This window comes from Rhipicephalus microplus, chromosome 5 (genome assembly GCF_043290135.1).
Source record: "Rhipicephalus microplus isolate Deutch F79 chromosome 5, USDA_Rmic, whole genome shotgun sequence".
Lineage (NCBI taxonomy): Eukaryota > Metazoa > Arthropoda > Arachnida > Ixodida > Ixodidae > Rhipicephalus > Rhipicephalus microplus.
Genome location: NC_134704.1, coordinates 6055910 through 6083495, shown reverse-complemented (window position 1 = coordinate 6083495; position 27586 = coordinate 6055910). Strand labels below are relative to the sequence as shown.

Here is a 27586-nt window from a genome sequence, read left to right as displayed (position 1 = left end):
TAAAAAGTCGCACTTCTTCGGCGTTTGAGCCCCAGACTCTCGACAGCCATTCTTGCATTTTCTCCAATGTCATCCAGCTGTTTTTCATGGCAGTGAGACGAGCATTTGCTACGAATGGGAAAGAAAGTCAGCGTTGTGATCAAACAAACTAGGCATAAATGTGACCCGTCACCTTCATCAATAAAGTAAAATTATTCTCACGTGGTATGCGAAGGCTCGCAAAGGCCTTGGTTGGAATCTTTCTGCTTTGATCCTTGAAGATAATCAAGACCGGGAGCTTGTGGCCGGTGGCGCAAGCAGCTAGGCAAGCCGTGAAACCTCACCCGGCGCATCCAGTGTCGCAATCTGTATGGTGCTTTTGCCGACCACGTTGTTTGTCCTGTTGGCAGGTTTGTCTATTCGCACCATTATCTAATCCATGCTTGCCATGTTATACGAGGTGTAGCCATTGTACCGTTGCAGCGAGTTTGCGGAAGATCGAAAGACACTTGCTGCCTCTGAAGTTTCTCGGGCGTCTTCTGGCTCTTGTTCGTAGCGTGGCGCAGTGCAACGCCAAGCCGCTGTTTCCAGCGATTTATATAATGGCTGTAGGCTACGAAGTTTCCCAACTGCATGCTGTTGGCAATTCCGACGGCCTCTTCAGAAAGAATCGGGTTGGTGACGGCACATCCTACGCTATTCGCGTTCAAGGTACTCAAAGAACGCATTGTCCACCTGTTCGCGGAGCACTGGTGCACCGTTACTGAGTTTCTATCGAAGTTTTGCCTTCCCGTAGTTCAGCTGCAGCAAATCATTGAAATTCTTCTCCAATTCCCATATCCACTTCCGGTTGAGCTCGAAATGTCGAGATGTCTGGTGCACGTTTTTTCGGTGCCATCGATTAACCTCGATTTTCTTGCCACTGTGTAGGACTGCATAGGCATAGCTGACCTCTCACCACAAACACAAAGCAACAAATGGCGCGGAGCATGTGCGGGGCAATTGGGCAGCTTTGCAAAGCAGTGTAGGAAGGTGGGGGGGGGGGGGGGGGGGCACTTTCCTGGAACAGCACAGATATTCAAAATTGCCAGTGAAGTTAGCGGGGTTGGAAGGGTGGGGGGGCTTGTGTGAGGAGAGGCGCTTGGTCAGAATTTTATGGTATACATATATTGTAGGATAGCTCTCGATTGGGCATGTTGGTAAAGGTTCATGACGCAAAACGTGCAACTTGCACAAAGGCTCGGAAAGAAAACCATCAGATGGAGTTTCTTTCTGAGTCTTCGTGCAAGTTTTGCTGTGAAAAATATTGTGCAAGTTAGTTGGGTCATGATACATGTGCTAATTTTTCTGTTATGACATGTAATATACATAGTGTTCATGTGATGTCAGTTCCGCTGTTGTCGCCCTCTCCCGCCACGCCTGGGTACCACCCTGGATGCCTACGGCAGTTCGCGTGCTGCAGCGCGGTTTGTTGGGGGCTCATCTGTTGCTGTGTACGATGTTGAAAGGGAAGCATTGTGGTTTCTTGTTGTCGTACTTTAATGAGCTCATCAGATCACGAAGGCCTCGTTTGTTCACTCGATACAAGACCAGAAAATCAAGATGTGCGACACGTATACCAGCCACCGTGTACACTGGCTGCCCGCCATGACCTACGAGGGCCCATTATCTTGCTTTCACTACAAATAGCGTGGCCTAAGAACAAGTGAAAGTCCAAAGTCTCTTGAGCCACAATTTTAAGAGTGGATCAGCGAAGCGCAGCAGCTCCCTTCGAAAACGAGTCGTGCAGAACTAGGCAAGTTTACAAGAGATATAATATTAATATTAATATATTGCTGCGGCCCATGCCACCAAAGTAGCAGCGCCCCCCCCCCCCCCCCCCCAAGTGTTTTAAACAGTGCTGGTGTTGAGCCTCTTTGATTCAAATTTGGGGAAACAGCCGAGGAAAATATTATGCGAGGCAGATAGAGACTTCGCGTGGTGCGTGCCGCGGTAATGCCAGTCGTCACTTTTTTTTTTTTTTTAGCGTGTGTTTTGACACCTTTTTCACCTTGCATTTTACTTTTGTTGTGCGCTAATGTACAGTGGAGTCCCTGAAAATGATGGAGACCGTTTCAGGGAATTAATTGACCAACTTTTCAAAATCCTGACTCCCCAACTCGGACCGATCGGCTATACTTCAGTGAACTAATATTGTTTCGCATTCATTTTCACAGTTTGTTTCAATGCAATACCTTAATGCGATCACGATTTTAAACACCTTCCTTACACGCTGATTGTGCACGCAGCGGTCGCGGACAAGTTTGTATGTACAGTATCTTGGTAAGCTGTCTCTGTTTGCAGCTAAGTGCTTGGCTACAGCACTTACAAGGAATGAAGTTACTCCTGAAGACGCAAGTATCAACGAGTTTATTCGAGTTTTTTTTTTTTTTTTGTTAATCCATGCCAGCCAAACGCGCCGGTACTTTTCAGAAAATCGCAATGTGCGTTCTCAATTTTAGGTAATGACTTTCGGCGAAAAAACACCCGAAGCTCTGCTCCCTCTTCGGGGACTACTAAGTCAACTTGCCTCACTGGCAGCGCTCAAACTTGCATCATGAGGCAAAACTGAACGGGTGCAAGCACGAGGAGACAACATGGCAGCGGTCTTTCTTCGTGTCTCTTCTCGTTCTTCTCTTTGGCAACCTTGTGCCATGTATTTCAGCCCAAAATGTACCAACTAGCCCAACATAACGGACTATCAATGGGATTCACTTTAGTACAGTCAGCTACCTACCTCGCACAATGTTTTAGGGGCAAAGCTCCTTAAGGCGTGGGCTGTGCGTCCCCTGTATGTAGCCACCTCTCATTTAGTTCTTGCAGTGTCCACTAGATGGCGGTACCGTCTCCTGTATGTTGCTTCCTCTCGTTTAGTTCTTGCAGTGTTCACTAGATGGCGGCACCGTTTCTTGCATGTAGCCACCTCTCGTTTAGTTCTTTCAGTGCTCACTAGATGGCGGGACTTGTAGCTGATGATGAAAAGATGCAAGATGTTATAATCTAGACGGCGGTACTTGTAGTTGATGATGAAAGATGCGAGATGTTATAAAATAGGAAAGATGTCACATATGGCACGTTTCATTGGTGGAAGGCAATCGTTCGATTTAGTGCGGCGACGTACGCTAGGGGGAGCATTGTAATAAAATCGAGTAGGCAAAATGTACGGAAGATTCATGGTTTACCAGGTTTTCCTCCAGAGCTTCGCCCACTCATCATCATTCACTTCGTGGATATGGCGGCATTTTTTTTTTTTTGCTGTTGTTTTTTGTGTGTGTGTGCTTGTGTTTGTATGCACATGCTGTTTTCAGGGCTGAACAAAACTGATGGCAACTGAGATCTAATCTCTCTCTGGTGTCAGTCAGCATTGAAAGACACTGATGTTTTCTGGACATAGCACTGTTACGTTATGTTACTCATGGCATAATAGAGCAGTTATGTGCCATGCAATCTTTCAGAAGCACATGGAGAAGGCAAAGAGGCTATTCAGTTATGGCGGGTTGCTTATCAAAGACTGTGTGCTTCAGAGCACTATATATTTTTGGAAGCTTGCAGCATCAGTGTCTTTGTCCACAGTATACTGATGTTTGAAATGCACCAGTAATCATGTTTTTCCTTTGTTTAGTTTTTCCTGTACCAATGTTAAAATTGATTGATTTGTGGGGTTTAACGTCCCAAAACCACCATATGATTATGAGAGACGCCGTAGTGGAGGGCTCCGGAAATTTTGACCACCTGGGGTTTTTTAACGTGCATCCAAATCTGAGTACACGGGCCTAAAACATTTCCGCCTCCATCGGAAATGCAGCCGCCACAGCCGGGATTTGATCCCGCGACCTGCGGGTCAGCAGCCGAGTGCCTTAACCACTAGACCACCGTGGCGGGGCACCAATGTTAAAATTAAGGCTTCAGTTTTAAGACTACATTGATTTGAAGACCTTTCTTTATTGAGAAAGGAAAAAATGTCCTGATACTTCAGCATAGGTACCTTTTGCTTGGTTGTTGTGCACTGTTGTGCGCCGTTTGATAGAGAACTTTTTATTTATTTGTCTTATATTGCACATGTGTTTTGATAATATCATACTTCACTAAACTGATCCAAAAATTCAATTTTACTGCTCCTAAAGCTTCCAAAGCATTACAGGCCACCTCCTACCCTCTATTGATTGGAAGTGCTCATTTGGTAACTCAAGCACTGTTATTTTTGTGTATAGAATCAAGTTAAATTGCTGTATATGCAGGCTTCTTATATTGTATCACTTCAATACTGAGCAAAGGTTCTGGCCACACACGCACACACACACACACACACACACACACACACACACACACACACACACACACACACACACGCACGGGAAAGAAGTGTATACCTAACCTAAGGTTCCGTGTTTTGACACAATATTAATGAGATCTAACAGACAATAATACCAAGGAATATATAGGGCAAGTTATTAAAACTATTGTAAAGTAAATAAGAAAGAAAAGTGGCTAAAAAAATAACTTGCCGTGAGCAGGAATCGAACCTACGACCTCTGAATAATGCGTTCACTGCTCTACCACTGAGCAATCGCGGCGGCCATTCTCGAGCTATCTGGCGGGAATGGCCGGCGTCATAGCTCAGTGGTAGAGCATTTGAAAATAACACTTCGGTGGCAAATTGAATCAGGCGCCTACTACTTACACTAGCCTGTAGGTACTCGGGCAATTTTTTTTTTTCCCCACACTAATTAAATAATAATATTTAATTACGTATTTTTAATTATGGGCTGTAAATCCAAAATATGAACACTGAGATGTAGAGCACTTTCAGAAACCACCGACAAAATTGTTTCCTGTACGATACTATAGCAGTGCGCTTGTGGTCCGTCACACGGCTTCTTTTCACATTTCGCGGGCTTTTTTTACAATGTGGAAAAAAGAACAGCGCGAGATGTATCGTACAGGAAACAATTCAGTCGGTGGTTTCTGAAAGTGCTCTACATCTCAGTGTTCATTTTTTGGGTTTCCAGCTCATAACTGAAAAAATTGGTAATTAAGAATAACTAATTAGTATGGGGAGAAATAAAAAATAGCCTGATTACCTACAGACTAGTGCGAGTAGTATGGCTTTGGTTCGATTCGCCTCCTAAGTGCCTTTTTCTTTCAAATTCGTCGCACAAGTTTTATGGGACGCCCTGTATACATGACCTTTTATCTGTCCTAGAGCATGATTTTTATTTGCCCTGCCTGGTCCCATGTTTCTGAGCCCATACATGGCCTTGCTGTTTGTCGCCAAGCTTCCAGGCCAGCTCCGGGCATGCTGGGAAAAGTCTGCTGGCCACAGTTAATTTACTCTAAGCATGGCATATATGCAGTACTGGTGCTTTGAAGTATTTTTTTCATTTAGTGTTGCTAAAACCTTCACGACAACAATCATGATTATTAAATTGTAGTAACAAACATATGCTAACTAGGAACAGGCATGTCTGCTTCACATTGCCGGACAAAATGATTTATGAGAGAACAAGACGACACTTATGGATAGGCAGTAGAGTATCTTCGTGTTTAAGCACATAATCGTAACATGGAAATTTAAGGGCCTTGTTAGGCACAATAATAATGAGAACTAACAGACAGAAATATAGGAAATGTCATGAATAGTAACTGCAATGTAAATGGGAAAAAATGAAAGTGGACAAACAGATAACTTGCTGCTTGTAAGGACCGAACCTGCGACTTTTAAATAACGCGTCCACTGCTCTATCAACTGAGCGAAACTAGATATATACCCCATAAGCGCACATATATGCCCTACAAGGTGGACAGGGAGATGACTGCCGCTTTATGACGTATACAGTAGACTCGAGATAACTCAAGCTCTGATAATTCATACTTTCAGTTAATTTATACTTTTTGCAGGTTCATACCAGAAAATATCAGCTGCTTTCCCACTGCTATATAAAAATGTTTTCGCTTATATAATCCTAACAGTCTAATTATAAAAAGTAAGCACATGAGGCCTTTAAGGAAAAAGGCTTTGCAAGTAAACAAATGTTTGGAACGAAGCACACGCATGGTCGACTGTGATGCTTCTCAACTGGTATAGACAGCTTTGTGCGGAAGGCACATACCTTGTTATGAATTTGCTCTGTCGCGATGGTAGTGGTGGCGAAGAGCGGCGAGCCGTCGAGCGGACTTCGCTGAAGCCTTAGCCCGCAGGCGAAACAGGGAGGCAATCCGTTTTGAAAACAGCAACAAAAAGTAGCGTTTACTGTAGCAGGTTGTCGTTTGTACAGAGCCGGCCAGCACGACAACGTTGGCTGGGGCAAAATCTCCTAACATGGGGCCGGCTCGGCCTTAAATAGCGTCTTTGGTCCATTCTCTCAGACCAGTTCTTGGGCTCGGAGGGGGAGACGTAGCCATACCCAAAGTGGTTTGCCATACCCAAAGTGCAAAGTGGTTTGGCGGAGGAAGCGACGTTATCCCCGGAACTGCACGGTTCTTTTGCACGGAAGGCGGCGCTGGGAAGGGGGGGAGACAGTTTGTCGAAACAGGGCTCGATCTTGTGAGACGTGCTCCTGAACGAGGAACATGTCTGTGGCACAACAACCTATAGCAATTAAGCAGTCGGAAATTCACGATTTCTCTAAAAGGCCTGATCAGCAGTAATTGGCCAATAAACTTCTGGACTTCACACCTCTGCTTTCTGTCCACTGTGTGCAATTAGGCCTTAAACACACTTAAAAGTTTGTTTGATGTGATAAAATCATTGCCTTATCATATTGTGCAGTGTCACCTCACCCAGAGTCATCTATCTTGAAAACTTCTGATAATTCAAACTTGTTGATAATTCAAACAAAATTCAGAGGTCTCTTCAAGTTTCAATGAATGAGAGTCAACTGTATGTCCAAAACTCAAGCAAGCCTCAGAGCACCAGCACGTTTCCTGTGATATAACAAAAGTTTCAAGGGCCAACTCTTCAAGGTTCATATGTCCACTTCTTCCGATAACCTCATTCAGTCAAGAAGTGCAAGTGGAAATATGAACTCAGAGTTAGTCCTTGAAGCTTTTGCTATTATATTGAAGGAGGCATCTGTGGTGTGTGCTAATAATATACCATTGAGAGAGGGAGTTTCTGGCGGTGCACGCGTTATTCTTGTATCTTTTGTGACACGGGATCTTGATGTTTTGGTTTACTATTTATTCGATGGCTCTGCCCATGAGGAAAACAGCGTGAGTTTGAACTTGTCCCTGTACCCTAGCATGCCAAACACAATAGGTCAAGAATGGGTTTTACTAGGTTAGTCTTGTGTCTGCTGGGTTCGCTACATACTCAGTGGTGTTTTATTCCCTGTCAGAATGGAGGAGCGGCCCAACTACAGCACCTTGCAGCGGCCCAAGTGTCCTCCACCTCCGGCTCCAGGGCCTGCCAGTAAGTGTTCTATATTAAAGGGGCTCGAAATTGTTTTGTGGGTAATCCTGGAATGGCCTCAAGCACACTGCCTTACAAATCTCTAGCTGCAGTGGCGGCATACATTGTCATGTGTGCATTGGGCAAGTGGGCTTTCACAGATGGCTACATGCACTGGTGAATACTGTCACAGCAGTGAATGAACTTGGGCATGCATATTTGGAAAGGTATGCATGAACACACTATGTACAACATACTTTCAAATCATTTAACCCCTTAACTGTTTCGTTTTATTTGTTTGGAGCTTCTTTTTTTTTTGTCTAAAAAGTCTTTTTTTTTCCCAGCTTGATGTTCAATAAGAAGTATGTTTTTAGTTGAATAAAGAAATGGAAGTGCGTATTAACTCAAATTAGTAAAACAAATTTTAGTGCCTCATGGTGTAGTAGTGTCTTCCTTCAATTGCAAAATAATGTCATCGTTGTGAAACTCGTGAATATAACACATCAAGTCGTCAAAATAAACATGGATATCGAAATAATTAGCCCCTAATGATGCATGAGTAAGACACGTGTCGTCTTCACGGACAGCATTTTTTTAAACACTCGTCACAAAAAAAAAAAGGAAAATTGTGGTTAAAATAGAAAAAATTGCCTGACAAGTGCTGCCATTGGGAAAAGGACACATGAGTTAACTCGAAAATGAACCGAGTCAGGTTGAGTACACTCATAGGAAGATATTATGTCAAGCGCACGAGCCACACACGCCCAAAATGGTTTTCACTCAGTTTTTCTTTTAAGGACAAAACATGCTCATTCAGAACTGTTGAAAGGTCAGCCAAAAAGTAGAAATAATACCGTATTTATTCAAATTTAGGTGGACCTCGATTCTAAACCAACTCCCAAAAGTCCGAAGCCCGGAAAAAAAAAAGCTTAGCTCAAATGCAGGCCAAACGAAACAGCGTTCACTAAGAGGAAACATTTATTGAACATAAAGATGAAACAAAGCAGTTGGTTCATGATGCTAATAACTTGAGAAATATACAGCCGCTAGTCCTGTTGTGTTTCTTTTTCATCGTCTTTTACGCGCTGCTTCTAGTTATTTGCATCACAAAGATGCTGTGCTTGCCCATGCCGCACTCATTCAGAGTTGTCGCTGACACGAGACAGTATGCCATCCTCGTGCCATCAAGTGTTTTGGTTATGCTGCACTTTTTAATTAAGAGAACACACAATCAAAGTTTGCGGGTTGTCGTCCCACGCTGCAGCCCCTCCAGCGATGCACATTTTTTTTGTCCACTCCAAAGTCCTGCTCGGCTTGAACGTTAGACGACGACTCCGCGGCTAGGACGACTTTCCTTTTATAAGCGGCACTATAATTACACTGCCTAAATGGCACCATTGAGCTAAGCCACACACAGACCACTCAAAGCGAGACTCGAAAGACAAACGGCTCGCCTCAGCACTCGGTACAGAGATCAAAATGGTGGCCTCACATGTGCATTTAAGCCAGGTGTTGGCTTGGCCATAGAGTTAGATAAAATTAGTCAAGGGAAACTGTAGTGTACACTTATCCCGAAGCATTATGGCCACTAGCGTGGGTCTGGTTTTAGCGAGCTGCAGGGCGCGCGTTAACCGTCACCGGGGTGAGAACACGGTACCGCTCAAGGTCGCAACACTTTATTGTCTGCGGCAACACCAAAAACGCAGTAAATAGCCTGTTGCAAAGGTCCGGCAAGAAAGTAAATGGGCTTATTCACGCCACGGGCGAGAAGTAATACACAGGGGTGCCATGAGCACGTCTCCGTGGTAAACGTGGACACCGGGACAAAGGCTCGGTTGCTTGAACGTGGGCAAAGGCGCTCACGTTGCCTTCAGAAAGATACGGGTCGCTGTAACCTTGCCATGCACTTGGACACCGCACTACTCTTCGGTCTAGCGTTCGCAAAGGGGCAATAAAAGGAGAGCGCTCGCCGCGGGTGCAAGGCACCGTTGACGAAGTCCAACGAGCCCTAAACAATAGGAGTTGACGGACGGAAAATAAATGCGTGCTCACAGTCAGCTGTTCCGGAAAAATCTGACTCACTCCCGACGCGCACACGCAAGACGTCCCGAGAGACTTTACGCGCGGCGCCACAGTCATCTGCTACCGGGTGAGAGGGGTTAAACGTCACTCCTCGCTCCTCCAGCGCGGCAGACAGCAAAGGAGGGGAGTCGTGTAGGGACATGAGAACTGCAGAAGAGGCAGCAAAGCCCGCGCTAAAGCGGCGAGCTAGCCTCTATTCCCACAAAATTTTGGCGCTGCAATCGTTCAGCGACCACGGTAATTTTAGGTAGTACATGGATTTTCCTAGTCTTCGTACATGCAGGCGGCAAGTCGCACTTGTGGGTTTGTTTATTGCTGCGCTTCGGTTTTGTTTTGACGAAAAGAATGAAGTGTTTTTAACTTTGTGACTTGATTTAAAATGGTTAAAATAAATTAAAAATGAATTAAAAATAACTGCTGAACATTTGCAAATTGTTGTTTCGTGACAAAGTACCTTCAAGCTGCGTGAAGCCGGAAGGAACGGAAAATATGAAGACTAGTCAAATTAGTGTACTACCCATAATTGTCATGCTTGATGAAGCGCCATGCGTTGCAGCTCCCATAGGGGACGAGTGCTGGAATTTGCATGGCTGCCCTGGCGGTTAAGTCGTGCACTTCTTTGCTACTCGCGCAGATGAGAGTGGTGGCTGGTAGGGGTGGTGCGGGTGCGCATCACCGTAACAGAGCCAAGGGACGCTGGCGGTACTGCTGCGTAATGAAGTGCAACAACATGTAGAAAGGAGGACGTACCTGTCTACGTTTTTTTCTTTCTTCATCATACCAATAAAAAAGCCGGCAGCATTGCATCCAAGTGGTCAGGCGAGCTAAGTATGTTCTGCTCTCTTTCTCCTGTCAAGTGGTGTCGGGCTGTTTCTAAACTGAATGGTGCGTTTCTGCTGTATTTATTGTATGGTGAAGACGGCCAGCAGCGGAAACCAGGGCCAAAAGAGTCAAATATTAACAGCGTTTTAGCAGAAATAAAACTAGTGTTTCATGCAGCATACGGCATATGTAATTTTTTTTATCTGGCCCACTGAGCAGTAAATCATACACCTCAGTACAAACAAAGTTTCTCACACATCCATCCTTCTGACCACCAGCACCACCAAACTCTCCACCTCGTCAAGTGGATGTTACAACAGGCATTTTGTAAACAGTTTCGCATAAAGGAAAGCTGCCTTGTCCACAAGATTTTGTGTGAGGGCAATGCCTCTGAACTGTTATAAAAGGTACTCTTGCAGTGAATACACGATGCTGAGATGCCTTTGTTTAACTTAATTTGTGCCAAAGACAGGGTTCTTGTTACGGACAAAGCAGCTGGCTACTCAGAGCTTAGCTCTTTCGAGTGAGCCGACGTGGTAAGCTTCTTTTTCAGAGGCTGCAGTGGCTAAGTAACATCGTAATTTATACCTTGCTGGATAATTATCAACTACCTTCGATTTTCACTCGTCGTTTAGCTCGCCTAACGCACAGTTTCAGTTCTTCTGCTTGCCTGTGTCGGCTTCATAAAAGTGTCTGTTCAACATCGGTTCAATAGGCTTTCATGTGCCAAACAAGATATCATTTTGAGGTACGCTATAGTGTCAGTATCAGGATTGATGGTGACCGATTGGGGTTCTTCTATGCACGCACATATCTTGGTTCTCGGTTGTTCTTTGAATTTCATGTGTATCAAAGTGCAGTCGCTGTGGTCGGGAATCTGTCCCGTGCGCTCAGCATAGCAGCGCGACACCACACGTGCTATGCTACCACAGTGGTTTGCGTGATCTCCTTGTATACATACCGTAGACGGGGCTTATATTCGATGCCAGAAAAAAAAAAATTGACGCAGCTATCACTTTTTGTTTTTGTTTGTTTTCTTTTGCTACAGATGTGGGCAGCGTGCTATCATAGCAGCACAGACTTATCAATGGAAGAATGTCAGCCAGCTCTAGCTTGACACAAAACCCTGCACACAACCAGAAAATGGACGAGGGAGTCTCCATCTACTGATATCTACTAGGGGGAGCTGGATAGGGCATCAAGCGCGCGCGGTTGAAGCCACCAGAAATCGCTATAGGAATTCCGGAAGCTACCGCCATGAACACTCGTTTTCTGCGAGCGCGAGGGCTTTTCTCTTCTTTTTAAGAAAATGCTGGCTTGTGTAGAGCAGTGAACTTCATCAATTGACCCGAAATGTCATCGCGAAGACATTTTATGCATAAGTACCTCAAAATTATATTCCTTTTTACGCATTCTGCGAGGAAATTATGGTATTTGACCGTCAAATTTTTTATCAAAGTGCGTTGAAGGTGTTTGGCTTTTTTATATGCAGTCACATATCAACTTGAGCTCAACTTGAGCTTTTTCATGCTCGAGGCTTCGAATATACAAGAAATGGGTCAGTAACTTAAAGAGGGATAACTGAACGCCGTCTCTAGGAAGCAAACTTTGCGGTGACCATTTTGCAGAGTAATGTTTTGGCCACTCTGTTCCAAAAACTAATCTTCGATACGATGTCATCCGGACGTTGTTTTCTTTCTTGGATCACTCACAAAAGACAAACATTCACGCTCTTGGCTACCATTGCACTCATTCCTTTTTTTTTTGTAACAGAATAAAATGCCGTGACAATTTTTTTCTCTGTCACAACTACTGAGTAATTGTAAAGTTGTACGTAACACCACTGCGCCATATTCAAATGGCATTACTACGGCGTCTGTAATTTTTTTTTGTAGCGTTAGTCGGTTTTCCAAGTGATGCCTAATCGTAGAGTTTGTTGCATGCACTAGTTGTAGATTACAACACCCTGCCGTTTCGGACGGCGCCGCTACGTCTGTCATTTTTCGCGGAGCGTTCGATGACAACTAGAATGTTATATTATAAAAGAGAAAATGCAAAAGTTATGATCACAGCAACTGCCACCAGATAATACGTCAAATGCACGCCTAAAATGCCCCAGAATACGCTAGCTTCCGGGACAGTGAAGGGACCTTCTGGTGGCTTCACAAGTACCCACATTAGAGAGCAGGGATGCGTCGTCCACAATGTCACCATCACGACACAGCACGGTTCCTTTGATGCTATTTGCACAGTCGCAGTACGCTTTGCAGGGCTTCTCTGTATTTTTTCAGTGCTTTTATAAGAGAGTAGCCTTCGAATAAAGTTATTTTTATAAACCACAGTGCAGTAATACTGGCGCAATGGTTTTTCGAGCTGTTTGTTCCACAATGAAGCACAGCAGCGGCACACATGCATGCTCTCCCCTTCGTACACTGCGGCCAGTCGTCTGGGCGCAAGCGGCCGAGTTTTGTCGCGACTCTTCGCTAAGTGCCCTTTTTCGGTGCGCCACCTATCTAGCGCTGGTCTACAATAGACATTAGCACCACAGATCCCTCTAGTGTATATATAGGAAACTCTATGGGCTTGGCCTATAATGGCTAAAATGCCATCTAGGTGGCGCTAGTTGTGCACCACTTTGGTTAATGAAAAATGGCGTGTTTTTCAAAATTCTCTAATCTAAGCCAAACCTGGAGTTTGATGCATAAAAATTTGGAAAAAAAAAACTATTGGCCTAGAAATACCTGTTACTGAAAGGGATGTCACGACTATAGAAGCCAGCAGTAGCTGTGGGGCCTGCTTGTTTTATAGTTGCTGACAGCCGACACGTTGACACAATCCTCATCTACAGTGTCTGATCTGTTAAACGAAGCAGTTTGACAAGGCTGAGGCATGCAAACACGGACACAAGAAGGTGGAAAAAAAAAAAGAAGATGCAGTAGGTGACCAATGTCATTTTTATGCATGGTCTTGATCTCCTTTTTGTGTCCATGTTTGCACGTCTTTTAGAATCTCAGGCAATGTCCACTGCTGCGGCGTACTGAGTGATGGCTCTCTCTCCCTCCAGCATCGTCGACTGGCTGCAATAGTGTCGGCAACCCCATTGGCGGCCATGAGCATCTGCAGGAGGTGGGCGGTGCTGCAGCTGCCACAGCGGTGCCTGTGCCGCCACCGCGGAAGGTGGGCCACGCCCTTGTTCACCTTTGGTACACTGGACTCTGTCCCAGGCCCTCTGCTGCCAAGGTTCTTGCTTTCTGCTGCTCATCTGCACGCTTGCTTCTTCACAGCTAGAGCAGCTCTCGCTCCACTCACAGCCACATGCTAGTGCAGTATTTGCAAACTGACAGAAACTCATCGTTAGCATTGCAACGATAGAACACATTTATTCAGAGGGTGGGGGATGCAGTGGTTTAGTTCAGAGTGAATTCATTTCACGGAGCTGCTCACATGCCAGCCTCCAACCACCGCTAGCACATTTCAATATACAGTAGACTCTCAGTAATTGGAAATATGTTAAACATAACTGCTGCTTCAATGAAACAAGGGCCTCTGACAAGATTGGTCATGAATTCTGCATTCCTGGTCACCTTCTACTAATCAGAACTCCTGTTAAGGGAGAACATGGCACCTAAAGAAAAGTTTTTTTGTTATTTTTAAATGATTTTGATAAAGCTTGGTGAGTTTGTCTATTTCTGTGCTGTGAAATCCCAGCTTAAAATTGACTCACTCACATATGTTCCACATGCCATTTCATTTGTTCAAATCGATTTAGAACATTCATTGCTTGTCACTGCAATCAGCTCCAATTTCATATTATTTTGATATGCAAATTTACTTTATAGTTTTCTTAGTTTAGAATAAATCTCGCTCCCCAAAAGACACATGAAATATTTTGTATTTTGAAAACTACACTTTATTTGAAAAAAGTAATTGCATATTTGAGATGGGCTCACAAATACACATAAACTCCAAGTCAATTAAGGCATAGAAAACTTTTTTAAGAGCAGTGTCTTCCGGTACCATATTGAGTCTACTGTATTCATCAGTACATAGGAAGCACATGATGTATGGCCACCACTTACAGCTCAGACCACTTACCACATGACCGGTTATGGTACAAGACCAGCTACAATGTGTTGGCACCTTGTGACTCCTTTAGTCTCCTAAAAAACGCTACATATACACACACAACTTAAGACGAAAGGCCATCATGAAAAATAAATGAACAATTTGAGAGCGGATGGAGAAATAAACTGGCCACATATCTGCGGGCTTCACTGAAAACGACATCAGAAGAAAATAGTGTTCTGATATGGACGCCATATGGGAGTAATGTCAATAAACAAAAGCTTTTTAGAAAGCTGAACTATCGTGTGGTTTTAGGAAAGCGTAGACAGACAGACAGGTAAACTTTACTTGCATCCTGGGAAGAAGGTTCTTATGAACCCACCGAGGGCTGCACCTACGACGGGGTCGGGGACTAAAGGTTCCCGATCACATCACAGGTTCCCTGGATCACCCGAAGTTGTTTTGCAAGTTGTGGACTCGCGATACATATTAAAAAGTCTGTCTCGCTTACGTGATGCCTCTTTGTTGAAACGCGCAAGCGGGGGCACCGCCACATCAAATAAGGGAAGGTGGCGAGCTGATCGCATGCCGAGCAGTTAGGAGAAATGTCCGTATACAGCGCCATAGTGGCTGGTGACGGAAAGGAGCTAGTTTGGAGGAGTCGGAGGGCTATCTGCTGTCTTCTTGTTAGCTCTCTGTGTGGACCTGGAAAGGATTTTTTACCTAATCGGTAGTGCAAACATAACTCGTGAAAGGCAGTCAGCGGGCCCCCGTCGGCGCCATCACCATTCCCCTCCCCCTCGATATGAGGGAGGCTCGTTAGCCTGGGGCGGAAAATGAGTCCTCGCGACCGAGCGTGAGCAATTTCGTTGGGGTTGGTGATGCCGGAGACGGAGGCACCCATGTGGGCGGGGAACCACGTGAACTCTTAAGGAAGTACTGTGCCGTTCATGAGAATTCTGTAAGCAGCCAAAGAGATTTGGTTGGTGTCAAAGGGCCTGATGGCCGTCATGGAATCGGAAAAAATAGCGGACATATCTTTAGTCGTCAGCGCTAGAGAGATAGCGACCTGGTCAGCTCCCCTGATGGACTTGGTCCTCACTTAGGCGGCACTAACGGTGCGGCCCCTCATGTCTACCACTGCGGCCACAAAGCTATTTGGTCCCTACCGAGATGAGTCTACGAAGAGCACGTTTTCGCTTCTCCTATTTAAAGTAAAGAGGAGGCCTTTAGCCTTTGCTCTTCTTCTACTTTGATTATGTACCGGATGCATGTTTCGTGGTAGTGGATGAACCATTATTGTTGACCTTACAGTGTCAGGAAGGGGAACTGCTCTCTCTTTAGTCAGAGGAGAACTGATACCTGCTCTGGAAAGAATCGCCTTGCCGGCTCCAGTGCACGCAAGTCTGGAAGTCTGGGCAGTGCACTGCTTTTCGATTAATACGTCAAGTTTGTTATGAACACCCAATCCCTCAAGTTTCATGGTACTCGTTCAAGAAGGGACGCCCAAAACCTTTTTGACAGTTTGTTGAATCAAGACTTTTAGTTTGGCCTTTTCGGCAGTAGTCCAAGCGTGCATAGAGGCAACGTAATTGATATAACTTAAAAGGAAGGCATAGAATAGCCGGAGGAGGTTGTCCTACTTGATGCCTCCTCGTCTACCTGAGATCCTTTGAATAAGCCAAAAGGTGGCAGCAGTGTGCTGTTGCAGCTTCTGTATCTTAGCTACATTCCTGCCGTTCTCAGAGATGAACATGCCTTGTATGCGCATAGTGTCTTTGCAGGAGATTTCCGCGCCGCTCTTCGTAAACAGGTGTATGTCGATCTCCGGGGTTGGTACCCATCCATTAGGGTATCGCCCTATGCAAATAGGTCGGTAAAAAATGAGCTCGGACTTGTCTGATAGCGCGAGGTTCATATGAGAAATTTGTTTCTCGACTCTGCGTACAGCTTCTTGGAGTGTACTCTCAGTGTGGCGCTCCGAGCCATCCCGGGACCAAAGGGTGATGTCGTCGGCATAGGTGGTGGAGCCGATGTCATTGTGGTTATATAGATCCCTAGCTAGAGCAGTCATACTTATGTTAAAAAGAAAGGGCGAGATCACTGCCCGTTGAGGAGTGCCCGTGTTTCCTAGGGGAAACTTTTTTGGTTCCATCTCCTCTAACTTTATGGTGGCGGTTCTATCTGAAAGGAACTGCGTTACAAAATTAAAGAAGCGCCTACCAAGGCCCAGCTCGCAGATGGCTTCGAAGATGAGGTCATAGAGTATGGTATCGAATGTCTTTTTGAGATGCAGAGCCAGAATGACTCTGGGATCTCTGGTAGAGGTGTCGATGGCCTGCGATATGATGAGAAGCATGGCGTCTTGTAGTGTCCCATTGTCAGTACAGCGTAATAAACACTACAATCTTTAGAATTACATACAGTCAGCTCTTGTATTACAAAGTTCATGGGTACTGGCAAGAACTTCTTAATAAATGGAATTCGAATCAACCACAGTGAATGAAAAATACATTTATAAGTGATCTCCTGTGCCAAAGTTCACTAAATCAGATTTACTGCGCCATCCTGATAATATCAACGAAAATTGCGCCAAGCTGTGCCAAAGTCGGATTTGGGAGTGTCTATCATCAGCAATAGCCACACCGGCGCGTCAAAACATGTGCATCTTGTTCTCGGGGCCACCAAAGTCATAATCACGTGCCTAGAATTATTCTGCTGAGTTAACAGCGGTCGAGCATGCGTCCTAAGTAATACACGATGCTATGTTTGGTGCCGACGCAACTTCTGTTGTGCAAGTCCGCTTAACGGGGAAACGTGCTCTCCACAGGAGCTTGTGACGTCTAGTTCAATCAATGCGTAAAAGTGTGGTGGTGGTTCATTGGTAGACTTCATGATATCGCGGTCTGATTTCCCGTGCTCCGCGTGCACAGAACACTTGCACGGTGGAAACACGTTGACATTTTCTTTTAAGATACTTTATTCATGGAGCAGCCGGAAATCAGTTTTAATACGAGCAGCTTTCAATAGGGAGGCTATCGCTGACGGCTCTGGGGTCGGAAGGCCCACGGTGAAGCAGCTACGCCTTGTTACAAGTCCGCCTTTCGCTTTCCAAGGTCAATAGCAGATGGTTAAAAAAAGTTAAACATCATGTCATCGCATTCATTGCTTATGTAATGAAGAAGTAGTGGGTCATGCAAAGCTCGGCAACCACATCAACAGCTCGGCAACCACATCGGCATGAGACGCTCGGCTGGGACGTTGTGGCTGCTTTCGCTGGCTAGGCCTACGCTCCTACCTAGTTTCAAAATACTGCTCTGACTGTCCCAGTTCTTTATTATATTTGGTGGAGTTTGCTGGGTCTCTTCGCAATCCTGGAGTTGCGAAGCCGGACTCGACCTCCTGCTATGACCACTGCATCTGCCACAAGCCCTCCGCCTATGGCTTCCCAGGCCATCGTGTGCTCCGGTGCAGTCCGTCAGCGGGACCCTCCCATATTCAGCGGCACTGACAATCACAACGTCAATGACTGGCTGTCTACCTACGAACTCGTGAGTGTCTTGAACAAATGGGACGAAGCCACAAGACAGGCCACCGTCGACATTTACCTCAGTGGCATTGCCCACTTGTGGCTTCGGAACCATGAAACTGACGTTCCAACCTGGACAGCATTCAAGACTAAGTTCAGCCGCGGTCTTCGGTCTTCGATACGATCTTCAGTCGTTCTGCTGTTCGCAAACTTTGTGCGGAGCAACGCCTTCAGTCAAGATCACAACCACCTGGTGAGAATTTCACCAGTTACATAGAGGATGTCATTGACTTGCGCAAACGCGTCGATGCGAACATGGCTGAGGTGGACCGCATCAATCATATATTTAAGGGTATCGAGGAGGACGCATTTCAGATGCTGATTTCAAAAAGCCCTGCTTCTGTCGCCCAAGTTACCGAGCCCTGCCAAAGCTATGATGAGCTTCACCGGCAACGTCTCGTCACCCGCCGTGCTGTGCAACATCAAGAATCGATGTCCTCCTTAACTCCCTCGCAAGATCCTGTCTTCCTTTCGCAGATCAAAGATTTTGTGCTCGAAGAAGTGGCCCGCCAACTCTGGCTCATCTCCGGCCTACCGGAGCTCAGTTTGCCACTTAGCCCTACACTACGCACTATTATACAGGACCAAGTGTCTGAGGTCTTTCCTCCGCAGCTGGTGCCACCAGCACCATTGACGTACGCCGAAGCAGTAGCACGACCTCGACCACAGATGTTTTGAGCGCCGCCTCCACTGCCTGCTCCTGCTTATACCGCCCATTCACCACGACCTCCAGTCCACCGAGTCCCTAATCCATGGCGCACTGCCGATAGCCGACCGATCTGCTTTTCGTGTGGTCTACCCGGACACGTCGCACGTCTGTGCTGCCGCCGCCCACTCCACTCACGTGAAAACCCACGTCCATATGAGTCCGACCACAGGTACGCTCCCTACACTCCAGACCTCGAATTGCACCCTCCTCGACCAAGCCACCGACCAGCTTATGATCCCCGATCTCCTTCTTCACGTCGTCACTCGGCCCTCTCCAATGCGCCAATGCCCTCTACAATCGATGCGGAAAACTAAATGACGCAGTTCCCGAGGCAAGAACTGCGTCCTCGTCACAAAGCATAAGCCCTCTTCGTTCACCGCCGAATGTAATTAATGCCATTCTTGAAGGTGTGCCCGTACTTGCCCTTATTGATACTGGTGCCGCCATTTCTGTCATCGCCGAAAAAGTTTGCCGTTCAATTTGAAAAGTGACAACACCTTACTTGGTTTCGTGTCTTCATACTGCCACTGCACAGCCTGCGCAGCCTGTGGCCGTGTGTACCACCAGACTTGTAATTCTAGGAGAGCCCTACACTGTGCAGTTCGTAGTACTCCCGCACTGTTCTCACGACATCATTTTAGGTTGATATTTTCTCTCCAATCACCAAGCCGTCATTGATTGCGCCCACACTGAAGTCGTCTTTTGCCCCTTGGTGATGCTCTACCTGCAGACGATCCCCCTTCCTAAGTGAAGTTGATCATTAGTGACGACATCCAGATCCCTCCGCGTGCTACTGTCTTCGCACCTGTGTCGTGTTCCGCCGTCATCGATGCTACCGCATTCTTACACCTTCCGCTGCTTTCGTTCATCGCCACCTATCGCCGCTCCCAACCGCTCTCTTTACTCTTCAAGGTAGTGCAACCGACGTGCCTGTGGGGAACATGTTCCCATTCACGATTACGCTGCTTCGGGGTGAATGTATCGGCTCAATAGAATAATTCGAAGCCATCGCTACACTTGACGTTCCTGATGGATCATCGGAAGTCAGCGCCCTCTCCTGTAGTTCCGTGAATGGCCCTTCCACTGCCAACATTTTCAACCGTGTCATCGACGAAGGCCTAAACCCACAACAGAGGTGAGAGCTTTTGAGCCTCTTTGACAAGTTTCGGCCATCTTTTGACAGTCACAGCGCTACTTTAAGTCGAACATCTACTGTATGCCACCAGATCGACGCAGGTAATCACCCACCACTACAGCAGCGACCGTGCCGTGTTTTGCCGACTGAACGCCGTGCCATCGATGAACAAGTAGGTGACATGCTAGAGCGCGGCGTCGTTCAACTATCAAACAGTCCTTGGGCGTCGCCGGTTGTTTTAGTTAAAAAGAAGGATGGCACGATACGCTTTTGCGTAGATTATCATCTTCTAAACAAAATAACACGAAAGAATGTTTATCCTTTGCCTTGCATCGATGATGCCCTCGACTCTTTACAAGGCGCAGAGTTCTTTTCTTCCCTTGATCTGCACTCTGGGTATTGGCAAGTGCTCGTGAATCCGGATGATAGGCCAAAAACTGCCTTTGTTACACCAGACGGCTTATACGAATTTAACGAGATGCCATTCGGCCTATGCAATGTGCCAGCAACATTTGAGCGCATGATGGACACTATCCTATGAGGCCTCAAATGGAACACGTGTTTGTGCTACTTAGATGATGTGGTGGTATTCTCGCCCGATTTTCCCACGTACCTTCGTCGCTTGGAACAGGTTCTATGCTGCCTCCCTGCAGCAGGCCTCCAACTAAACTTGAAGTAGGGTCACTTTCGAGCACGCAAGCTGACCATTCTCGGACACGTCGTGTCGAAGGATGGCGTTCTCTTTGACCCCGCTAAGCTACGTGCTGTTCGCGAGTTCCCGAGGCCTGCGTCTCTCAAGGAGCTGCGTAGTTTCATTGGGCTTTGCTTTTACTTCCGCCGCTTCGTACCGGATTTTGCCTCGATCATGGCACCTCTGACAAACCTACTTCACGGAGACCGCAATCTATCTGCGGGGTCTCCAGCCTGCGACAGTGCCTTTGCGAAGCTCCGTGAACTGCTTACAACACCACCGATACTGCGTCATTTCGATTCATGCGCTCCCACAGAAATCCACACGGATGCTAGCGGTGTCAGTCTTGGCGCTGTACTCGCCCAACGAAAGCCTGGTTACCAAGAATATGTTGCGTACGCGAGCCGCACTCTTACAAGAACAGAAGCAAATTATTCGGTAACTGAGAAAGAATGCCCAGCGATCATCTGGGCCATTACAAAATTTGGGCCTTGTCTTTCAATGTTGTTACCGACCACCAAGTGCTCTGCTGGTTATCCTCCCTCAAGTATCCCTCCGGACGCTTGGCACGATGGGCTTTACGGCCTCAAGGTACGACATCTGTGTTATTTATCACTCAGGCCAGAAGCACGCTGATGCCGACGCTCTTTCGTGTTCGCCTGTTTCTACTGATATTGCGAGTGTCTCCGTCCAAGACAACTTCCTTCTACTGTCAGGACCCATCGACATGGCTGCGGAGCAGCGCAAAGATTCGTAGATTGCGTCTCTGATGGATTACTTATCTGCAACACTCGCCCGCCCGCCATCTCGAGCGCTACACTGACAAGCCTCCCACTTCGCCATCCGTGATGGAATACTTTATCGTCGCAACTACCACCCTGATGGCCGCAAATGGCTACTCGTCATACCCAGGCATTTCCGTGCCAGCATATGTGCTGCTTTCCATGCCGATCCGCAGTATGCACAAGCCGGTTTGTTCAAAACCTACGCCAGGCTACGTTTTTGGTTTTATTGGCGCGGCATGTACACGTGCATTCAAAAGTACATTCGATCTTGCACAGAGTGCCAACGCCGCAAGCACGATTCTAGCCATCCTACTGCACCAATGCAGCCGTTACCGTGCCCACTGCGACCATTCGACCGGGTTGGAATAGACCTTTATGGTCCTCTGCCATATACATAAGCTGGGAATCGCTGGATTGTTGTAGCGATCGACCATCTCACGAGATATGCAGAAACGGCCGCTGTACCTGCCGCGACGGCACGTGATGTTGCGTCCTTCCTGCTGCAACGTTTTGTTCTGCGTCACGGCACTCCACGCGAACTTTTGAGCGACCAAGGCCGCGTCTTTCTCGCGGATGTCAGTCAAGAACTTCTTGCTGAACCCCATGTGATTCACCGCTGTACTACCGCATATCGCCTACAAACAAACGGCTTGACCGAACGTTTCAACCGCACTTTTGGCGACATGCTTTCTATGTATGTCGCCTCCCACCACACCAACTGGGATCTTATCCTTCTTTACGTAACGTACGCTTACAACACGGCACCTCAAGTGACGACAGGCTTTTCTCCCTTCTTCTTACTCTATGGCCGAGAGCCATCATCTCCACGACACCTTTCTCCCTTGTCGCCCCGCCGTGGTGGTCTAGTGGCTAAGGTACTCGGCTGCTGACCCGCAGGTCGCGGGTTCAAATTCCGGCTGCGGCGGCTGCATTTCCGATGGAGGCGGAAATGGTGTAGGCCCGTGTGCTCAAATTTGGGTGCACGTTAAAGAACCCCAGGTGGTCGAAATTTCCGGAGCCCTCCACTGCGGCGTCTCTCATAATCATATGGTGGTTTTGGGACGCTAAACCACACATATCAATCAATCAAATCAAGATCTTGATATCTTTTGTGGCGAAACGGCATTTTTTGGTGTTGAGTTGGAGACCAGCGGCTGCAAGGCACGTCAAAACGTCATCCAAGCATTGCAAGTGCTGAGAAAATGTTGACGAAAAAATAAAGATGTTGTCCAAGTAGCACAGGCAGGTCTTCCATTTGAGGCCGTGGAGCATAGTAGCAATCATGCGCTCAAAAGTAGCGGGTGCGTTGCTCAGCCCTAAAGGCATAACCTTGAATTTGTATACCTCGTCGGGGGTTGCAAATGCCGTTTTCTATTTATCCTCTTCGTGCATAGGAATTTGCCAGTATCCAGAACACAGATCTAGGCTTGAAAAGTATTTCACGCCTTGTAGAGAATCAAGGGTATCATCAATGCGTGGCATTGGGTGCAGATACTTGCAAGTGATCTTGATTAGCACCCTGTAATCGATGCCAAAGTGCACGGAGCCATCCTTCTTACAAACCAGAACCACAGGCGACGACCTAGTGCTAGATGAGGGGCAAATTACCTTCCTTTTGAGCATGTCAGCTATGTTTTCTTCTATAATTTTTCTCTCAGCAAGAGCCACGCCATAGAGCTGGCGGCGTACAATCGATGTTTCAACTGTGTGGATTCGATGCATTACTCTGGCCTACTGTCAAGCAGTAAACATCGCAGGAACTTGCGTGGTTCTTTACCAAAGCAAGCAGCTATTGCCTCTATGAAGGTGTCAAGTCATCGCTAATTGCAGCAGAAGGTTGAAGAAGAAGAAGGCTCACCACTAGGGCGGTCGTTAGAGAAAACGGCTTGAAGTTGCACGACGCACGCAGGCTCGGGATCAGTCACGGAGGCCACCGTGGTGTTCTGAGGAAATAGAATTTTTTCACCGCTGTGACAAGTGCGGAACCATTGAGAAAACGAACCACATTGGAGGCAAGAACGATGCCTTTACCGATGCAACTATATGATGATGAGACCAAGACGTCACCATGGTCGATGTCCTTGGAGGTAATAGTCACAATTTGCTCTTGACATGGTGGTAATTTGGTATCTTCTTCAGCTGTCAAACAAAGGGGTCTCTGGGTGTCATCATTGAGCTGGAAATCCGTGTCAGTGAGGTGGACGACGCGTTGGCCACAGCAAATATCCGTGGAGGCAGAATAAATAAATACCCATGCTAAAATTAATGAGAGCAGTCGGTCAGGACGGCAAACTGAATGTGATGTCGGATATCATCAATAAAAACACAGGCTGTACAGAAAGTGGAAGGGCGAATGGTATACCCCTAGGCAGAACCAACGTGGGTCCATCGTAAGGGGTCATCACTTTCTTCAGACGTTGGCCTAAATCAACATGCATAACCGAAAATGCAGTATCCGGGTCCACCAGGGCATCCACGTAGACTTCTTCCACTACCACAGAAGTCATGTTGCACGGTCCTGATGGAGGAATATCAGCCCTAACTTGGAATGCAGTTTTTCCCCCAGAAACTGCATCACTTAGTTTTCCAAATGACTGGCAGTGGTGAATGATGCAGGCCGAAGTGGGGAGGAGGAGCAGCAAAAGGGTGAAGGTGAGCGGCGGTTGGAGTTCCGGCAGTTCCGTGGTGTACTTAATGAGGGCAGAGATGGAGACTCGTGGGGAGGCGATGAATGGCGTTGGCTTTGATAGGACGAAGTATCTCATTCACGCATGTCGTAACTGAAACGCTCGTCTTGCTTGCGCTTGTGGCAGAAACGAGAAATGTGGCCGAGATAGCCACAGTAATAGCATACAGGGTGAGATGAGCACCAGGGGTAAGGGTAGAAAGCATTCGGAGTACCTCAAGAGAATGTGGTCAGGTGTGCAGACGAAGAGTCAGGTGGCACCGAACGGAAGTTGAGCGGAGGAGCGGCAGCGATTGACGCGTACGATGGGAGCAGCAATGTCATGTTTACTTCGCTGAAAGGCGTGGAAGCGACTTGCATGTAGGTTTCTACGGGCCGAGACGGGGGTGACTGGATGTGCGCAGGAAAGTTAAGGGATCTCAGTTCCGCCCGGATAATGTCCCGTAACACCGCTCCAGTAGACGCTTGAGGACATGGCGAAGGAGGTGAAAAACCCATTGTCGGCAACTCTTCACGTATGATGTCTCTTATGAGGTCACGGAGAGGTCTGTTAGTCGTGGAATAATGTTCGCCAATGTCTGGTTGTAGACCAACCGAGTCCAGTGTAATTGAAGCACTGACATGTCGCGACGACATTCGCTATGGTAGCCGGGTTCTGAGCCACCAGGGCATTGAAAGCAACAGGGCCTATACCCTTCAAAATGTGACGTACTTTGTCGGACTCTGGCATAGATGAATTTGTGCACCGGCAGAGCGCAAGAACGACCTCAATGTACGACGTGTACGGCTCACTGAGATGTTGTTGGGGAGTGTCGAGGGTTCTGTTCGCGACTGCGGAGGGTTGCTGTGTCGAAAACGTGATGGAGCTGCTGCTCAAATGTCACCCAGTCGGGTATGTCGATGTGCTTGAAGTGCCATGTCTTCACCACACCGGTCAAATAGAAAGAGACGTAAAGGAGCTTGGCGCTATCGTCCCAGCAATTAGCAATACTCCTACGACTGTATTCATCAAGACAGTCCTTCACGTCTTCCCTGCGAAGGCCGCTGAACAGAGGGGGTTCACGCTGGTGGCTGGGTTTGTAAACACGGGGTGTGGCTGAAGACGGCGGGTGGGGAGATGGCAACAGTGCCTGCAGGCTCGTTCTGCGACATGCTGCCAGACAGTGGGCACAAATGGTGGCCTGAACGAAGTTCCAGGAAGTCGAGCAAAATGAGAGAGGACCGAGGACCGAAAATCCACCTCCGACACGTATGACATCTGGGTTGAGACGGCGTTTATTCGGCCCAAAGGCTCAGCAGCGAACGGGAAGTCTGAGACCGAGCGCGCACACACACGATTATGACAGGGGTGACACCCAGTGAAGATAAGGTCAGAGACCCAGTTGGATGATGATGATTTTGATAATGCATATATGAAAAGAAGTGCATAACGAACACCTGCAATATTAATAATGAGAGTTGGTATACTCTGTCATCCTGACGGTTTTTCTTCCATGAGCGGTCGGGCTACAATATTTTCTTAATTTGGCATGTCAAGTTTCTGGCCCCTCAGAGGAGAATGTTATTAATTTTCACTGATTCAGAACTACGCTGGCCTAGTAGACACTGTCAGAATACGTCAAGTCACAGCAAATTGTTTGGAAACTTCAATGTGCATTCATGGTCGAAATGCACCATTCTTCTACAATTTCGCCTGTTTGAGCATCAATGGAGCATTTCTGGCCCAGAATATTCTTGGTTTGGCACAACATAGACTAGTTTTTCAAACTTTCATGGACCCTACTCCCCCTCTTTGCACCAAGGCACTTTTCCTCCTTATAACTTGCCTAACCGAAATATGTCTGGTGATCTCCGTTATTGACATGCAGTTCAGCATTTTGGGTTTAGTCCAAAAGCTCATCGCTGTTATTCAGGAACTGTTCATAGACAAGCGGGCCCAGCACTGTAAATGGCCTCTTTACGTATACAGAAATTTTTAGTGTTTTATGTGCCAGAGCCGTGAGGCATCTTAATTCAAATTGAGATTCGGACATGCAATATTCTAATATTTCGTAAAGTAAAGTGTGACTTGTCAATTACGCTGCGTGAAGTTCTTCGGCTTGGCCATCGTTCAGCAAAACCTAAATGTGCAAGCAAGCGCGACACTCGTGCCGCCTGCTTGAATCATAGTGCAGGTCATACGTCGTCATTGCGAAGGTGACGTCATGCGATGGTTCTTTTCTTATGTGATTCTTAAAAGAGAGAAAAGAAGATAAAAGTGAGCCCCGTAGCTGTCTGCATCACAGTGTGACACCTCAACAGTAGCTCACGAGGAAGGGGGTAATGAGGGATTAAAAGGATAGGATTAAAAGGTATAGAGATAGAGAAAGGGGCAAGGAGAGCGCGTGGCGCAGGGGCAGTGACATCCGGAAGTAAGGAGAAGATAGGAAAGATGGACACGGTCGCAGGAGTCCGAGGACGGGGATCCACTCAGTTAGAGCTCTTGTCAGCGTCAGGAGATGGCGTAGGGCGAGCCAGTCGGCTCGAGCTGCCCTGTTGTCGGAGATCGTGGGGGCACAATTGGTCGGCACGAAATCGAGAGAGCGAGTCGCATGCCATGCCCTGCCGTGATGGTTTAGTGGCTAAGGTACTCGGTTTCTGAACCACAGGTCGCGGGGTGGAATCCTGGCAGCGGCGGCTGCATTATTGGTGTAGGCGAAAATGATGTAGGTCCATGTGCTCAGATTTGGGTGCACGTTAATGGTGCATTCAGACGACGGACCGAATCCGGATTTGTCGTGGACGCGGACAGCTAATCCGCGGATGGTCCGCCTGCAGGCGTATCCACACGACGGACGGTGTCCTGGGGGAAAACAGCCGGATTACCCTCGACAGCAGATTCGGCGCTCACCTGCACCCGCTGGCAGCAGACCGGTTTGAGAGTATTCAACATGGATGCCCGCAAGAAGCGAAGCTTGTCTGCGATGTCTGTCGTGTTGTGACAAATGAACGAGTAGTGTTATTCTTTCAGGAGAAAAGGGAGTTGCTAGCAGGATATTCTTTCAACTACGTTATTCCCCACTTGTAGAACTTCTAAACGTGTCTCCCGCCTTTTTTTAGAAGCGGCACGTCGCCGGTTGCAGAAGTTGGAATATTTCACCACCATGACGGCTAAGATTAATCTCGCGTGTTGAGCGACGGCGGCGACATTTCCCGAACCACCAAAAGTGATTTCTGCATATTTAATCACCTGAGAACGAAGTCTCCGGAAACTAAGTAAACAATGCTCAAGCGTTGATGATGCCAACCAGTCATGCAGCTGTTCGCGAGCCATGGAGGACATGCCGCGAGCAGACGAAAAGTGTACTGGTTGCCACCGACCCCAAGCTATTCCGCTGAAGTACCGGCTCTCCCTCGCCAGAACCCCCATGTGAGAAACAGGTTGGGTTCATCCGTCCGCGAGCCGCGCGGACGAGTTGCGGACGAGGGTAATCGCTGATGTGAGGTCACGTGACGCGCCGTCCGTCCCACCACATTGGGATTCGATCCGTCGTCTGAATGCACCATGAAGAACCCCAGGTGGTCAAAATTTCCGGAGCCCTCCACTACGGCGTCTCTCATAACCATATGGTAGT

The 27586-nt window shown here is 47.2% G+C and overlaps 1 protein-coding gene across 2 annotated transcripts in view; it reads left to right on the top strand.

Moving 5' to 3' along the window:
- Asap (ArfGAP domain of ASAP) overlaps positions 1-27586 on the top strand; it is a 167486-nt gene that overhangs the window by 122246 nt on the left and 17654 nt on the right. For both annotated transcript variants that reach the window (XM_037426312.2, XM_075894746.1), the window contains 2 exons: positions 7356-7429; positions 13377-13552. In XM_037426312.2, coding sequence (XP_037282209.1) covers positions 7356-7429; positions 13377-13552 — 250 coding nt within the window. The remainder of the gene's footprint in view (positions 1-7355; positions 7430-13376; positions 13553-27586) is intronic.